The 18,584-nt window shown below is 37.3% G+C and overlaps 1 protein-coding gene and 1 long non-coding RNA gene across 2 annotated transcripts; one reads left to right on the plus strand and one right to left on the minus strand.

The window, feature by feature from the left end:
• Window positions 1-38: 38 nt before the first annotated feature.
• On the plus strand, window positions 39-17,626 carry LOC107557107 (uncharacterized). The gene is made up of 3 exons (XR_001605355.1): window positions 39-87; window positions 948-1,081; window positions 17,599-17,626. It is a non-coding gene; the product is annotated as an uncharacterized lncRNA (long non-coding RNA).
• hs3st1l2 (heparan sulfate (glucosamine) 3-O-sulfotransferase 1-like 2) lies at window positions 2,056-3,210 on the minus strand. Its single transcript, XM_016240429.1, has one exon. The coding sequence runs from the start codon at window positions 3,115-3,117 to the stop codon at window positions 2,206-2,208; it is 912 nt and encodes a 303-aa protein (XP_016095915.1). The 5' UTR covers window positions 3,118-3,210; the 3' UTR covers window positions 2,056-2,205.
• Window positions 17,627-18,584: the final 958 nt, after the last annotated feature.

Consider the following 18,584-nt stretch of genomic DNA (forward strand, 5'->3'; position numbering starts at 1 on the left):
TAATGCATGGCCTCTTAAGACTTCCGTTGGCTCGTCATGTGATCTCAAAATACTGGCAACAATGAAGGAGGACCTGTCTTATCTGCTGTAAAAATCGATTTCTCTGGGCCTTTAATAGTTTTAAACATTCAAACTATTTCTTTCTGTTTATGTGTTTTTAAGCAGACAAGTTATTTCATTAACGTTTTGACCTACATTACTATCACAAGAAGTTGTATTTTAAAGGGGTCCTATTATGCTCTTTTATAAAGTCTTGATTTTGTTTTGGGGGTGTACTAGCACAGGCTCTCATACTAGGTTGTTCGAAAAACACATAATTTTTCACATATTTTTTATTATTATAACAACTCTCTCCCCAGTCAGTGTGTGTTGTGATTGGTTAGATGGGCCAGTGTGTGTTGTGATTGGTTAGCTGGGCCAGTGTGTGTTGTGATTGATTAGCTGGGCCAGTGTGTGTTGTGATTGGGCACCACTCGGCGCCTGGTCGGGAAATGTCACGCCCCTTACCATAGCCACTTGCCAGCTTTAGTGTAAATATTGCGTCAAAATCAAATCAATTTGAGCGCGATTTAAACCCGGATGATTGTAAGCACTCTCGTCTGCCTTGGGAAAGCTAGCGTGTCTCTGACATAGTGATAACACTCGTTGCTTTCTCTAGTGCAGCTCAACCAGGTCTCGTCCCATTCGTCGATATTTGTGATATCACAAATCCCAGAAAATATGCGTTGTAGTCCAAACGAGTCATTCGTTGTAGTTTTTGAAAAGTGATTTCTGTTAAATAAAATATCTCCTTTTGAAGTGGACTTTGAGCTTTGTAACTTTGCAGATCTTTTTTATGCTCATACAGAAACATTAGAGACTAACTAAAGTTGAAAAAGTGAAAAAGCATAATAGGACCCCTTTAAGTTCAATTCGCCTGGCTCTGCTGTTTTTATCACGTTCCTCAGTTATACATATCAGATGAAACACTGGCGTCTGTCGGACATCTGTTGAAGACATCTACAGGATCCTTACCTGTTCATATCGCGAGAGATTCAGATGGCAAAACTCCAGGCTTCACTGCCTTTGAAGATGTATACATGTAAGTTGTATGCCAAGAGCAACTTCTGTTTCTAACATATGAAAGTTGTCTGTAAATATTTTTCATTTGTGGTTTATCTTATATTGACCATAGAGCGTAGTGACAGTAAATGTAGGCTTGTGAGTTAGATTCTTAAAAGGTGGATCAGTCGATTTGTAGCCATTAAAATGTTTAACCCTTAGGAAGGGAATACTATATGTTTAAAAATCTATATGTTTAAAATCACGTACACTTAAATGAGATGTAGAATGTAGTTACATCAGTAGCCATAACAACAGCAGAAAAAGATACTGAGCACAAGTTTTCATTGTCGTACTGTTAAAAGGCCTCCTGAAATGAAGGGCTGGAAACATTTAAAGAAGACAGCATAAAGTAACAGAGACATTTGTGTATAGTGAAACTGATTTTGATCGAGGTGTTGAAAATATTGTCAGTGTTTTAGATGAACAGGTGTTTTATGTACACATATTTATTTAATATAAAACAATTTTGTAGTGCATTAACTTAAGACATTATGAATAATAACCAATTAATTTAAAAAAAATAGACATTTCTATTCAAAAGTTAAAATAAAATCTTAAAGTACAAATTAGTAGATTAAACATGAGAATTAAATGATTAGACTAAAATAATTACATCTGGCAAAGAAGTATTTTTGTTCAATGCTTCAAGTACCACTGGAAGTAACATTTTATTTTTTATTTGACTTATTATATGGAATTCTTGGTGTCTGTCCACATTCCATCTTTATTTTCTATTAGAGAAAACCAAGTTTTCAAGTGTCTTCAGTAACTTGGATTTTGCCGATCTTTTCAATCTCACTTTCACCAATTCAATAGTTTGTTTGAACTGAGACTTTTGGAGTCAAAAGTGGTCCAAAGAGTTTTTAAAGCACATGAAGTCCTGCAGATCTATTCTATTTTCCACAGAAGACAAACTGTAGGCTAGATGTATTAGCGTTCTGAACCGTTTTTGGCTCTGGTCTCTTTGCTTGACCCGTTGCTGTCATTTTTAACCACATTCCTTTGACAATCTCAGAACATTTTCACAAAATGGGTTTTCAATAGTAGTTTAAATCCCATTCTCAGTCTCTGTAAGAGCTGTCAATCATTTTTCGGCTGTCTTTAGCACCAGTCAAACCTCTGTCCCACCATTCTGAAAAAGATTTGATTGGGAACTCGCAGGTAACGACAAAGCTTCTGGAAAGCCTCGCTGCTAAGTGGTGCATGTGGTCTTCCTTTAGACTCATCCAGGCACTTGTCGTGTCCCGCAGACAGCATACAATAAAAGCCCTTAGTGACGTTAAAGTAGAAATTATCCGGCTTTATCCGAGGTGGAAGTTCCAAAAACGTCTCCGCCTTCTGCAGCTCAGGAAACGGATTCTGAATCAGTGCCTCTCCATCCACAATGTGCATCTGCTCTCTGGGAAAAAGCTCCAACCATCTGGCAAGGTGCTGGTAGTAAAAGCTCCTCTGAAGAGCTTTGTATTTGGGGTTGATGTGTTCTTGTGATAATAGCAGCTCTTCAAGTGGCTGATATGGCTTGTTTTGCTGAATTCGGTTGTGGAGAACTTGTGTGTAGTCTGATACAAGTCTCTCTGCAGGGTCACGAATGATCAGCAGCAGTTTCACAGCTGGATTCGTGGCCCATATCCTCTTTGGGGCCAGTGGTGCCGTGAAGTAGCCAGGGGTCTTTTCCACCGTCAGCTGCCCAGGGAGAGTGATGGGCATCTGGGCACGATACCAATCCAGACCCTTCCGAAAATGTTCATCCAGGTTGAAGTAGTGGATCTCGTTCTTGGCTACCTCCACATCTGGATGGAGGTTGAGCATCTCCAGCAGAGCCCTGGTGCCTCCTTTGCGCACCCCGATGATTATGGCTCCTGGCAGACGTTGCAAAGCTGAGGCATTGGAACTTCCAGAAGGGGTCGCTGAAGTCACTGAGGTCAGAGAGGCTCGGAGTTCATGCAGACAAACAAGCAGCTGTGCCTGGAGCAACAGCAGTAGGATCAAAGCCAGGAGGAGCGTCCAAAACATGGCGTCAGTCCAGTCAGGTCAAGGGTGGCACACAAACGAACACACACAGCTGGAGATCTGGCTGACTTGCACGTTTCGTGTTTCGTGAAGTAAATTTCTAAAAAGAAAATGTAAAAAAAAAAAGAGAGAGAGAGAGAAAGTGCACAGGAAATTATTTTTCAGAGAAAATAAATAATAAGATCCGCAGGAAAATATGAATTATTCATAGCATTAATCACGCATTAAAAAAATTATCAAAATGTATTAAAAAAATTATTAAATGTATCAAACATTCATTGTCAGGCCAATTTGAGTTGCTAACATGACAAATAGATGTAAAACATATGTTAAATCATCAACAACAGCAGCAGGGCAGGAGTGTACTTCCTCGGTGTGATTTAATTAACAGAATTATTAAAACACAGAGTGAAGAAACACATTAAACATTCATGAATAATCTCCCTGGGTAAATTTACTCATCCCAATCCCACTGCCTTCTCACTGCTGCCCTCTAGTGCTCACTATTGGAGCAATCCTCGATAATCCCTCATGAGTCTAAATCATTCCAATTATAAACTACATGAGCCACACATTGGAGTTAATAGACCAGTTCTTCATAACAAGAATAAGATTTACTGGTAACACTTTATAATAAAGTCCCATTAGTTGATGCTAGTTAAGTCAAGTCAAGTCACCTTTATTTATATAGCGCTTTTAACAATACAGATTGTGTCAAAGCAACTGAACAGCATTAATTAGGAAAATAGTGTGCAAAATAATGCAAAATGACAATAGTAAACACTCATTTTTCAGTTAAAGACAGTTCATCATTGAATTCAGTGATGTCATCATCCAGCTCAGTTCAGTTTAAATAATATCTTTGCAATCAAGTCAACGATATCGCTGGAAATTAAGTGTCCCCAACTAAGCAAGCCAGAGGCAAGGGGACAGCGGCAAGGAACCAAAACTCCATCGGTGACAGAATGGAGAAAAAACATTGGGAGAAACCAGGCTCATTCGGGGGGCCAGTTCTCCTCTGACCAGACGAAACCAGCAGTTTTAATGTTAATGCATTAATATATTGCCAATTGTTACAGTATTTATTAATCTTTGTTAACATTAGTTAATAAAAGCACAATAGTTTTCATTGTTAGTTCATGTTATCTCAAATCCATTAAAAATATTAACAGATACACCTTTTGATTTTAATAATGTATTAGAAAATGTTAAAATTAACATCAAGATGAATAAATGCTTTAGAAGTATATTGTAGCTTTAGAAGTATCATTGTTAGTTCATGTCAACTAATGCCGTTAATATTAACATTAACAAATGGAACCATATTGTAAAGTGTTACTGATTTATTTATAGAGTACCTTTCATAGTAGTTGAATTACTTTACAAGTGGGTGAAAAAAATACTGATTAAGAAAACTGTAAGGATAGAAAGGTGAGCGTTATTGAGAATTATTCTCATGATCTAATAAGAAATGGTTGTGAGTACTTAAGTTTAGAAGTATTAATGCAGAGAGCACCACCCTTGCTGTTTTTGGATTGTACATGTTTTTCACTGTATTTCAGTGAATGCAACTCTCACATCACATGGAACAAAGACAGTTCATTAGGCTTTTTACAGAGTTTTATTCTTCAGATTGAAAACAAAGATATGCAGTTTGTCCTCATAGCCACGAAAACTGATGCAATGGTTCCATAGTTGTCTTTTTAGTGCAGGTTCAACAAAAAAAAAGATTATAGTTAGAATTTTTTTAAAAATACTCACAATTGTGTCTAAACATCATTTAAAAAGTGGTTTGTTTATAGCAGAACATCCAATCTGCTCTTTCCAAACAATGAAAGTGAATGCTGACCACGGCTGCCACACATGATATTTCATGTCTTCCTCACACAAAGTTATAAAATGGCTTGAAAATTCTTGGAATATAGTGTGCAAATTATATAGATGATTTTATGATCCTTTTATACTGCATTATATTGCTTTTGGAGTTTGACAACCTCTGGTCCACTTTCATTAAACTCCTTTTGCGTTCAGTGGAGAAAAGCATGCATGTTTGAATCGACATAGGGTGAGTATATAATGACAGAATCTTCATCTTCCCAAAGAAAGTGAATATAACTAAACTAAAGGATATGAGAATGGATGCAAGTGGCTGATCAGGACTGTTGGCCACATAATTTCTGACATCTATACTACTTTAAAATGATTAATCTTCCATGTTTAGTCACCTCACAGTTGTGATGTTATTGTACCCTGCTGCTGCCGGAGTCACGGGTTATTAATTTGCTCCTCATCTAGTTTTGAGCAGTCAGCCCTTGTAAACGAGCTGTGGTGTTGCTCTGTATGTTGTATAATTACACAGTTGGGAGTAAGTGTCGAGCCCTGTGGTCTTGCCACTCCTGCTCCAGCATCAGCGTTATCATTACTGCTAAGCCTCATCAACTCTGCCATTACGGGTCTGAGTATCTGTCTAATGTCTCCCACTTTATTCCCTCATCTCACAGCTTTAATCCTCAGAATGTGCTGCTCCTGTTCCTCGGGTTATGTTGTCTGTTGGTGGTGACATTTAATCAAATAACGTAAGAAAAGAATACATTTACCAGGAGATTTTCAGTATTTCTGTCTTTATAGTGCTATTTTCTGGATTGCGCTGTACTGTATGCATGAACAGTGAGCCGTAGGATATTGTGATTTTCAAAAACAGAACAGAAAGCTGTGTGTGTCTGTTTTGAGTCTGTGTAATATGTGATATTAGTTTTTGTTCTTGGTGACAGGCAAAATGGACCTTTTTCGCAAAGAAACGATTTCTCTGTTTTTAAAGAAGTCTCTTATGCTCACCAAGGCTGCATTTATTTGATCAGCAATATAGTAAGAATAGTAATATTGTGAAATATTATTACAATTTAAACTATTTTCTATTTTAATATTTTTTTTTTATGTCATTTATTCCTGTGATTGCAAAGCTGAATTTTCAGCGGCCATTACTCCAGTCTTCAGTGTCACATGATCCTTCAGAAATCAGTCTAATATGCTGATCTGATGCTTAAGAAACATTTTTCATAATTCTCAATGTTGAAAACAGTTGTGGAAACCTTGATACATTTTTTCAAGGTTTTCTCATTAATGAAAAGTTCAAAAGAACACCATTTACAGTATTTGAAAAATAGAAATCTTTAGTAACATTTGAAATGAAATGCATCCTTGTTGAATAAAAGTATACATTTTTTTCTCCAAAAAAATGCTTGACCCCAAACTTTTGAATGGTCGTGTAAATGTACAAACTACATTGAAAGAAAAAATTGCTAGATTTACAAGTGTTAATTCTGTTAAATAAAGACATAAATACATCATCATCTCCATCTCATGAGAATACATTGAATGAGTCTGCAATTTCTTCTGAATTTGTACAATCTGACTTGTACGAAAATTTATGATTTGTATGTTAAACTTCATTGTGAAGGTCCATCCCTAAACTTAACCATTAGGGAGACCTGAGCAGTACAAAACTGTACAATTTAAATCATTAAAATTCATATGAATTTGCAACCAGCTCATGAAATCTTAAAATACTTTCAAATTGTTGTGAGACTATGTTGGCAAATCACTCCTGATAGACACAAATGGTCTTATAGGGATTCTATAGTGTGTGTTTCATCTTTATCAGGGACTCACAGACCTACTGATTAAGTAAGTCTTTCAGTTTGTTCTCTCTCAAGCAAACAAAGCTAGTCTCTCCCTTTCTCTCACACACACACACACACACACATTCTGTAGCTGAGAACTAAAAACGCATCCCTAATATACACACCCTCCACTGTCACCTCTCACTGTGCAGTATAATCCTCTTTCCTGAATGCCATTGCACACCAAAAGAAAACCCAGCGATGCACATACAGTGACACAAACCTCTGTTGATTTTCTTACACATTTTTGCATTTAGGCTCCTCAGCTTAGTGCAGCACGCAGTAATCCTGCACACAGCAGACTCATTCATGAACACAACCACAAGACAACTGCAGTACCACACACACACACACACACACACACAGACAGACACATATAAATACATGCACACACTACAAGAGTCTTGGCCTCTTGTAAAAAAACAAAAAAAAGGAGGATCTGCGGGGGTATGAGATCAAAGGACTTCCTGTCACATATTAGCATTTTATCTCAGTTCCCGATCCGACTGGATTGTTCAGAGTTCAGTGGCACCTAGCAAAACGAATGCATTTAGTCACTTTCTTTGGTGTATCTTAGAAAAAAATAACATTGGTGCGTTGTTTTCAGAAGTGACTATTAGTATCTACACTCAGAAAAAAGGTACAAAAGCGGTCACTGGGGCGGTACCTTTTCAAAAGGTACACTTTTGTACCTTTTAGGTACTAATATGGACACTTGAGGTACAAAGGTGTGCCTTTTGAAAAGGTACCGCTCCAGTGACAACTTTTGTACCTTTTTTTTCTGAGAGTGTATGTTCACCAAAGGCTTTTTTTCTCTACAGTGAGCACTTTGAAGGATTGAAGCATGTAGAGCAATTATTAGTAATTTTTTATTTTTTTATTTTTGTTATCACGTAGATTATGGCCATTTGACTTATAGCAGTGTCCAGTGTTTCCCATACATTGAGTTATTTGTCACAAAATCAAAACTGACCACCACAAATAGATTTTCCAAAAGGATTCTACTTCGTTGAATAAACTGAGCACTGCACGCTTCAAAATTAAAATGCAGCGCGGGTGTTTGTATATGAATGTACCGACCGTCTTCAGAAAAGCTTTGATGTCATTTTCATTTCGTCTTTCCTAGCTTTTTGTATTTGATTACAGCCGTTACCCGGGAAACCTGTATCTCCGCTCCAACAGCGCCTCCTGCTGGCAGAGAATGAACTTGCATTTGCAAGTCTGTGGGAAACGCTGGTGTCTGTCAGCAAACAAAAAGCATGCTTCAGAACTGTTTTGAGAAGATGCTTTGAGCCATGTATTATTACTATGAATTAGGCTACTACTACTATTACGATCTTGTGCCCTGCAATAATCATTTACTCTAACTCGCTTTTATGAGATAAATAAGGGGGGAAAAAAATCGGTCAAACATATCGGCCAAAAAAAATCAGCATCATATATCGGCCATCGGCTGCCCTGATTTCTAAATATCGGCATCGGCTGACCTCTATTGCTGAAACTTAAGTTAATTGTTTTTGCCACTTTTGCACTTTATTTAAAAAAAAATTTTTTTTTTAAATGTTTATTTGTTATGCATGTTATGTATGTTTATTAAAAACAAGTTTTGTAATAACCAATTGTTCCGGTCCGGACCTTTGACACTGATGAAAATTCAGATTTGGACCTTTGAATGTAGACTTTGAGAACCCCTGATGTAGAGGATGAAAAAAAACTCGGACCACAATTATTTTTTTTATGTTGTCTTACCATACTCCTATAGCTCTACTGTATATATTAGTTAATAATAAAACTGAAATAGACCCGATTGCCAGTTTGACATTCTAAATAATTGTAGAGTGTATGTTCAGTTATTAAATGAAAAATTTTGCTTCAATTGTTTTTTCCTTTCTACACCTCCTTACTGTAAAAAAATATCCTGTCAAATTTACAGCAACTGTGGTTGCCAGAAATTTGCCATTATGTTAAAAAAAAGTGTTTCAGGTGTTATGGGATGGCATATTAATGTTCTAATAACTTAGAACGGTATATTTCATTAAGTGCTGTTTCATTAAGTAATATATCAGTTTACTTGAACTACCAAAAATCAGCATTTTACCTTAAAATTTGCTGAAAATGATAATACAGGTGGTACAATAGAAGGCCAATAATTGTACAGTATATAGAGTCATACACAAAGACAAAACATCATCAGGGTAACACAAATGACACTAAAATAATGCAAAAAGAAAACATTCTAAGTAATAGAAAATGTGACATGAAACCCCCCAATGTACATTACTGATAATGCAGGGTCTTATTGGAATCTCATTTTACTGTTTTTCACCATAAATTATATGGTAATTAATAGTTTTTACTTACCAGCATTTTACAGTAAAATTAAATATAGTGTAATGTTAAAAATTTACATTTTTTCACAGTTTTTGTATATGGTATGGTAACAGCTTTGTGTTTACAGAAGCAGAGCACGTTTGCAGGTGCAAATGGTTGAATGTTTTTGTCACGTTTGGCAGCAGCTCATTTGTCTCTCACACACATATACCCGTGCAAAGATTCACCAGACTTCCTACAGGGAAAGCTAAACGACTTTCAAGATTTTTCCAAGATTTCCTCCTGTTCCTCTTAAGTGAATGCAAATGAAAAATGAATGAGAGGATGCAATTGTCTCTGTCGTTGACTGAAAGAAACAGGGGAAAATGTGCAGAGAGTGTCCCTTTTTATGCTTCTGAAAGATCTCATTCAATCTGTCCAATAGACACTGACCTTCAGTAAATCTGCTCAGTTTTTAGCACACGGACGCCCCACTAAGCTTCAAATTAGTCTCTTCATGAACCTCCCTGCACCCCACCAGTCTCTCACTCTTCCTCACTTCCATCTCCCTCCATCCCTCCCTCCTCTCCCTCGTTCTCGCTCTCATTTGCACTTGAAGATCTGGGTCAATCGAATCACACACTCTACAGCCCCCTCTGGTCTGTATGTTCCTCGTATTGATAATGAGGAGTGTGTGTGTGGGGGGTGGGGGATGGGGGTGCGGTCTGGTACCAGCAGAGGGGAGGGGGAAGTATGAGGGGGGCTTCACTCTAATTAAAGAGGTTGTTGGCATGGAAGAGCATGGCAACATAATTGGCATGAAAACGTGTCTGCGTCTTGTCAGGTTTAGCAGCTACTTTGTGACTAGCACTCTTCTCGTACAGTATGTGATATGGTAATTTAGCGTGTAGATGAAATTAAAGAGAGCAAAATTTAATAATGGGATGATGGAGAAATAATACAGTATGGTTTGAAATGTGTATTCATTTACAGTCATTTCTGGCTTTGGATGTTGTCAAGAAATTGTTGTCATATAGATTGTGTCTAGTTCTCTTCAGTTTGTATAGTCCTAAAGTCCACTGAATTGCCATTTTTACTATGGGTTCTCTCAGGAATTTCTAATAATTTCAGAATAACGGTTTTCGATTGAGTACAGTAATTTCTGTAGTTAACATTACTCAAATAGACAATGTAAAATACACGTACCACATGTGCACTGTAATTTCTTCCAAATAATTTGGGCAGCTGTGGTTGCCAGAATAAAACATTTACAGAACAAACTGTAAATTTTACAGTATAGAACTGTAATTTACAAACAAGTAAATGTGAATGTAAACCAATAAATTCAACAACACACACTGCTACTAAAATCTGTTTTATACCTTTTAACATATACTGACAACCACCATAAAGCAGGTGGTAAAAGAGAACGCCACATGAAGAATTAAAGTTCATCACAAGTAGCTTTTCCACAAGCTGAAGTATATAATACAAAAAAGGTCATTCACACAAACACAAACACCATCATGGTAACACACAACACTTAAATAATGCAATAAACATTCTTTAAACAACAGAAGATGCAACATAATGCACATAACTGATAACAAAAACTATTAAATAACAGGATTATTTAAACAAAATACTTTCAAATGTCATGCAGGGAATTCTGGGAATATCAGTTTAGAGTTTTTGACTAAATTGTATGTTTATTCGTTAATTTTTACTTCTAAAAACTGTTCAATTAATAGCATTTTACCGTAAATTACATGAAATTTCTGGTTAGATCTTTTACATTTTTTCCCTGTATAAAGTATAGGAACTTGTTAACCTATTAACAATTTTTTTCTGTAGCAATATTTTAAAATATTTTACAGTTAAGATTACACTAATTTTTTACAGTGTGAGTTTTGAAGTAGTTATGTGCTTTAAAAATGCAAGTTGATAGAGAATGCTACAGTATATGGATTACTACTAACACTAGGATGTGAATTTACACTTCCATTCAAAAGATTGAATGATGCATTAAATTGACAGCAAAGACATTTACATTGTTGCCATTTTTAACTTCAAATAAATGTTGTTGTTTTAAACTTTCTATTCAAGGGGTGGCCAACGTTGGTCCCTGGTTTTGGGTTTTGTTTTTTGTTCATTGTTTTCATGTCTCTTATTTAGAAATTTGTCATAGACTTGTTTTCATGTGCTTCCCTGTATCCTCTTGTGCTGTCTGTTTATGTGTCATGTTTTCATTGGTTTAGTCTAGTCATGTGGTGTTCAGTTCTGTAACTGTGGTGGTAAGGGCAAGGTCAGGCAAGGATCTAAATGCAGCTAAATTTTATTAACGAAAAACATAGACAAAGATAATCCAGCCAGGAACAGGGAACAAAATCCAGACAGGGACCAGGAATGAAAGCAGCAAATACAACAACTCACCGGAAGATGTATCTAGAAACAAAACCCAAAACCAACGTTATACCTGCAGCGTTTCATTCCAACCCTAATCAAACACACACGAACAAGTTAATCAAAGTCTAAGAGTTACTAGAAAGCAACAGGCAGGTGAGTTTTTATCAAGGTTGGAGCAAAACTCTGCAAGACTGTGGCTCTCCAGGACTGATGTTGGCCACACCTGTTCTATTCTATGACAAATGTACCACAGTTTCCACAAATTATTATCGCAATGTACCACAAGTTATAAAGCAGAACAACTGTTTTAACATTGATAAAAAAAATAAGAAAGGTTTTATGAGCACAAAGTCAGCATATTAGAATGATTTCTGAAGGATCGTGTGACACTGAAGACTATTGGCTGCTGAAAATTCAACTTTGCAATCACATGATAAATTACATTTTAAAGGGATCATATGATGCGATTTCAATTTTTCTTTTCTCTTTGAAATGTTACAAGCTCTTGGTGCATAAAGAAGATCTGTAAAGTTGCAAAGACTAAAGTCTCAAATCCAAAGAGATATTCTTTATAAAAGTTAAGAGTTAACCACGCCTACCTAAAACGGCTCGTTCTAACACGCCCCCACATGTCTATGTCACGATGTGGGAAGATTTGCATAACGCTGCCCAAATGTTCACGCAAAGAAAGAAGGTGTAACTTTTATTCTCGCTGTAGTATTGTTGTTGCCGCCATGTCGTGAAGGCGCTGTGTGTGTTTCGTTGTGAAAGCGAAACTACTTTGTTTGGTCTTCCAAAAGAGGACGATATCTGCTTCGTCATGCCTAGAGCTGATCCGTGCTGGTCGCTGAGGGAATACATCAACTTTGCGCTGTGGATCGCCGGATTGGCTTTCACCGTGGACGAAGCGGAGTCCAGCCCAGGGTCGTTACATGTGGTTGCCGCAAGCCCGTCTGTCGCTCCTTCGTCGAATCCGCCGGCCGCGCCGTTCTCAAGCCCACCTGTCTTCCGCTTGTGAAAGCGAAACTACTTTGTTTGGTCTTCCAAAAGAGGACACGACTAGAAATCAGTGGTTAAGTAGTATTTACAACACTGTTTCAGAACAGTTCAACCCAAATATTCAGATGTGTGCAGCACATTTTATGGAGGAATGTTTCCTGATCCTGGTATAGTAGACTACAATGCCGGTTGTTCTGACTCACAGACATTTTTTATATTTAAAGAATTTGATTAAAACGCGAGTTTTATTTAGTTATTGTATTAGGCATAACATTTCCGTCACACGCTTGAGGTATTCAATCTTGCCAACTCCAAATTTTTGCACAGCAGTGTACGTACTTGACAAATTATAGTAGTCCGAACGTTAACAACTTGCATCTTAAATCCACACAAAAATGCCATTCTGAATATCCAGTGGAAATTATTTGTGGAACGATTTCTAGGTTAACAATATTATCACATGAAAAACCCTGAAAAGAGTTAGCAGTTTTTAGTGAAGTCATTTATGTGGTTAACATTACTGAAGAGACAACGAGTTACCAGAAATATACATTTTGAAACTGTTGTGTGTTTAAAAAAACTTTCTAAAAAAATTAAGTACTACACACGGTAGCGTATACAGTACATGCTACCTCTCTAGGATGTGAGTTTATTTGTTTGACGGATCTTAGCTTAAGCAGGAATTTGTTAGCAACTTTCATTCTAAAAACACACTCACAAAAAATGCTATTCCAGAGGCAAATAAGCTTTTTGTGTTAGCAATACTATCACATATTATTATGAGAAATCATGCAGCCAGTTAATGTTTCGCTATTTCTCTCTCCTTTACTCTCTGTGCCGTGTGATTTTTGATAGTTCAAAGACTGTTGACTGAATTATGTATTATCATTATACATTTAAAATATATTAACTAAAATCATTGCTGTGAGCCAACAGCCTTCAAACTGTAATTTTCCAATTCGGTATGACAAGCAAATCATTCAGTGATTAGCAATCTGGACTGTGCCACAGGGGGCAAGAGATTGGGTTAGTAGTTCATGTCAATTGACTTGTGTTTGCCTTTCACTACAGGGGAAAGAATCTATCTATTTCCTCTCTCTGTGTGTGTGGGCAATATCAATGGTACAGATTTGGAGGGAAGGGGTAAACACTGAGAGTCAGTGGTCACTTGTCATCTCAATACAGTATGTTTTGTAATTTATTTAATAACTGCAATTCGTTGTTATAATAAAAACGGTTTAGAAAAAGTATATCCAACTTGTGAACCACTGTCCACAATTAAATCAAGTTTTAACCCAAAGTTATACAGCTGTCTGAAACAGCTGTTTTTGATTGGTCAATCGCAGCATTCAGAGGTAAAATGTTTCTTAATAAAGACTGTTGTCCACAGCAATGCTGTACTGTATAATTGACTGCTCATCTGGGAAATATAATTTTCTGCTGTGGTTGTGTTCTATCTCTATATGATTGTCTCATTTATTTGCATTACAGTTTAACACAATTCAAAGTATTCTGATACTCAAATGAAGCATAACTGAGAACTTTTTACTAAATGAAGCATAACTATACATCTCCTGAGCTATGAAAGAGCAACTTCTGGGCAATAGCATTTTCTCAGGGATGTTCGAGGGTCTGTGGTAATGCGTTATGTGCTGTTGTGAAGTTACGAGTTTTACTGTTGTGTGGTTTCGTTTTTTTCCCCTCATTTTTCTTTTTCTTGTGTTGTGGTTCGACTCTGTGAGGCTACAGGGGAGAGCGTTGCATGAAGGGTGGTCAGCAGAAGAGCAGTAGCCTGTCATCTTAATGGACTAAAACTATCAACACTAATGACCCATGAAACAAACCAAAAAGGCTCCTCTATACACAAGTACACACACACATGCACTCACATGCATATAAACATACACGCACACAAATCCCTGTCTGCTTATCCAAGGATACGCCAATCTAAAATTGAAAGGATCAACTGTTTTGTTTTTATGACTTTATCTGGATTTTTCCCCCTGAGAACAGAGTGGTTTTGTCTGGAGTACAGTACCTGTGACGCACATAATGACCTCTGTGCCACAACGTAACCTTCACTCTCATCCATATGGCCTGAGGTCGCTACCTTTACCATAAGATGAGTGAAGCAGAGACAATAAATGCATATCGGGGCAACTTCTGGGCAATAGCATTTTCTCAGGGATGTTCGAGGGTCTGTGGTAATGCGTTATGTGCTGTTGTGAAGTTACGAGTTTTACTGTTGTGTGGTTTCGTTTTTTTCCCCTCATTTTACTTTTTCTTGTGTTGTGGTTCGACTCTGTGAGGCTACAGGGGAGAGCGTTGCATGAAGGGTGGTCAGCAGAAGAGCAGTAGCCTGTCATCTTAATGGACTAAAACTATCAACACTAATGACCCATGAAACAAACCAAAAAGGCTCCTCTATACACAAGTACACACACACATGCACTCACATGCATATAAACATACACGCACACAAATCCCTGTCTGCTTATCCAAGGATACGCCAATCTAAAATTGAAAGGATCAACTGTTTTGTTTTTATGACTTTATCTGGATTTTTCCCCCTGAGAACAGAGTGGTTTTGTCTGGAGTACAGTACCTGTGACGCACATAATGACCTCTGTGCCACAACGTAACCTTCACTCTCATCCATATGGCCTGAGGTCGCTACCTTTACCATAAGATGAGTGAAGCAGAGACAATAAATGCATATCGGGGTCACAACTGAAAATAAGTGCTTAAAGTCGGATAAAAAAGATGCATTTTAGTACAAGTTGACTGATCTAAACATGTACATGGTGTCCATCCTTCTGTTTGAATAGGGAACCCCACAGCAGATTTGACCATCTGTCAATCAATGGGGTTTCCAAGCTGTCCACTTTGGACTTGGCCCTTTCAGTTATTGTAGTCCTGTAGTGTGTGGGTAAGTGTTTGTTTTGGTGTGGTTTCTGTGTCAGTTGCGAGAGCCTAATGTCTGGGTAAGGTGAGCAATGACAGATAAATGACCCACCACATTCATTTAGTTATCCATGAACTAAACCAGATAAATGCTAGCTTACTGTATAGAGTATGTTTGATCTTTTAACGAAATTTAAAATGCAAAACTTTAGGTCGCAGTAATAGAATAGGTGCTTGTAAAATTAGATACAACACAGGATGTTAAGACAGTTATTCAGTGGCCTGTATTTTTATGACAGAAACAAGACTCACAGACTTGTTTAAAATTAAATATGGTGTCAACTGGGTCCATTTGGTAATTGATTTATTTTGTGGCTTATTCCGTTTTTTATTTCTTTTGTGCTTCTAACAGATTTTCAGATGATGTTGTCCTCTTGTAATCTCTATTTTTAATGCATAAATGGATCTGAGTTTGAAATGATGTAAGCATTTTGATTATAAACTGACTAGTTATTATTACCCTCCTATCATCTATACTATCGCTCTGCCTCTTCCCTCGGCCTGTCTCTCTCTTTCTTTTCTCCATATCGTTTGATTTGCGTTTCATTGCCTTCTCTCTACATATACAAATACATGAACTCATTCTTCACTTTGTCTCCAAATGTCATATTTTTTCTCCTCATATCCCACATTCAGAACAGACTGTTTCTTTTCCAGATCTCTGTTTTTCTGATCAAGGGCTTTGGAATGTATTTGCCCCAGAAAATCCCCAAAATCATGAATAACTTACAGGGTGCTGGCTCACAAACACACAGGGCACAAATAGATGGGCAGCACGTATAGCTCTAGTTTCAGTTAATCTCCAAATGCGCAGCACACATTCACTCTTTGACGGTACATTACCCATGCTGGAATAATAATTGTGTGTGTGATGCAGAAAGTTTCACACTTTTTCTCTGTACTTCATGTGCGTGAATAAAACATGAAAGGATTTTTGACTGTTCTCCTATGAGCTAGTGCAGCAGAAATATTTTGGTAGTACATGGATGCTTTCATCCTGTCTATGAGCTTTTTATTTCCACACAGCCGTTTACACTGCACTCTTGCATTTTAGGTTTTTGGTGCAATCAATCAATTTAATGACTTCACATATGAACCAAAGATCCGCACTCAAAAAAAGTTTTCCCATGTGGTGACGAAGATAAATTTTTATTGACAAAGATTTTAGGTTTAAAGCTATATGAATGTATTCATATTGACTAGTTAATCAAGGGGGAGCAGGAGCTGTAATATTAAATTTACAGTTTCATTCATGTATTTTCATTTGCATATTACATAATATTCTAACCTTGTTGAGATTTCTCTTTTTTTTCACTATAAGTCAAAATTAAATCTGTTATTTCACTTACTTTTTGTAGTATATATAATTTTTTCCTTTAGGAATATCCTACTTAATTAGTAACAGTAAAGGGTTAATTGACTTTCTATGTGATGCTAAGAGTTCAGAAAGAACATGATTATGAATGTAAATTCAATTTCTTTCTCTGAAATTACTGCAGTACCTCCATGCCCGGGTCTGACTACACCTTCCTCCACTTTCGCTGAGGTCTCAGTCGGATTATGGATTACTGCAGAGTCTTATTATCTCTCTCACCCATATGAGCAGTAATGTAGTGTGAAGGGAAGGGGTTGAGAGTTTAAATGAAGACCTCCTGCTGGTTAAGATCTCAGAACGCACACCCCCTCCTCCCTTACTCACCACATTTGGGTTACTGCATCTCTGCTTCTAGACCTGGAGGGGGGGGGACGGTGCCCTGTGATGTCGCACCATGAGGGGGGTGAGTTTGCCTCCCGTTCTCCTCTTCCTCCTTTGAGACATCCAGGAGCTCCTCAAACCCCCAGCCTTGTTAGTGAGCATGTCTGATTTGGCCCTTTCACTGTGTGTCTCACACTTTTTTTTTTGCACTTTCAGTGTCGCTCTGTAGAACCTACCGTCAGCTGTGATCGCAGTTGTCTTATTTTTTTTCGCAATTTTTTTTCTCTCTATACAGAGAGCACTCTGTTGAATTCTTTCTCCCTCTCTGGCGTCATGATCTTCATCCTTGCCGTTTCTCCCTTTCAGCGAGATGCTTATCCTTTCCTCTTCCTTCCTTCATTAAAGTTTCTTTTTGTTTCTCTTACGTAGGCCAGTTTTAGAGGAATCGGTGGGGGGGGTTCTTCAAGTTCAGCCTTCAAATAGAGCGATTGTTTGTGGAGTTCCTCAATGTTCCTCTTATGAATCTTTTGCACGTCCATCTTGGCCTGGCTGTCTGAAGATTAAAAGGCAGGCCTGAGTCCTGAAAATAGCATTACATGGCTGTCAGCTCAATTTTCACTCTATTCTGTCTGTTTTATTCTTTTCATTCAGTTCTCCTGATCATCAATATACATTTATGCAGTATATTATATTTTATAGTCAGAATGTCTCTTATTTGGCCAATACAATGATGATAGCAGAGCACAAGTTTTTGATGCTATTGAGATCAAGTATGCACTTTCCTGCAGAAAGAAATTCTCAGAAATTATGGAATAAGGGATCTTATTTTGCAAATATAATCTCTGAAATTTGCTTTCCGTGAAATTAGGGATTGTTCACCAAAAAATTAAAATTCTGTCAAACACAAAAGGAGATGTTAAGTAGGATGTTACTTTGCTCTTTCAATGAATGTGAATTGTGACCAAAGTCTGGCAAGCTCCAAAAAATAAATCACCATAGCAGTAGCCCATGACTTGTGCCACTATATTTTAAGTATTTGTGCAAGGAATAGACTTATTAATAGAAATACGAACATTTAAGTCGTTGTTTATTGAAAGTCTTAATTTTTGCATTTTTAATATGTATGTACTTGAATTTGGAGTGTTGCAGTACATGAGCACAACATGAGAACATGAGCTTCACTTTTTGTTCAAAACTGATGTAAACCTGGTATGATACATCTTGTCATTTCATATTTCAATATGTGTGAATGTAATTTCAGGGTCCCAGACAGTGTAGGAGTGTCACCATCAGGTTGACTGTGAAAATAAGGAATTAATAATGCAAGTCAGGATACAACCTCCAGACAACATGTCTTCTTCAATGCCCACATAACCAAGAAAGGTACTAGAAGTTCACCATTCAGACACAGATCA

The sequence above is a fragment of the Sinocyclocheilus grahami genome, unplaced genomic scaffold, assembly GCF_001515645.1.
Source record: "Sinocyclocheilus grahami isolate Dianchi unplaced genomic scaffold, SAMN03320097.WGS_v1.1 scaffold589.1, whole genome shotgun sequence".
Classification (NCBI taxonomy): domain Eukaryota; kingdom Metazoa; phylum Chordata; class Actinopteri; order Cypriniformes; family Cyprinidae; genus Sinocyclocheilus; species Sinocyclocheilus grahami.

Bases quoted from the DNA above. Each gene is read 5' to 3' on its own strand.
- hs3st1l2 (XM_016240429.1), bottom strand. From the start codon at position 3,117: ATGTTTTGGACGCTCCTCCTGGCTTTGATCCTACTGCTGTTGCTCCAG.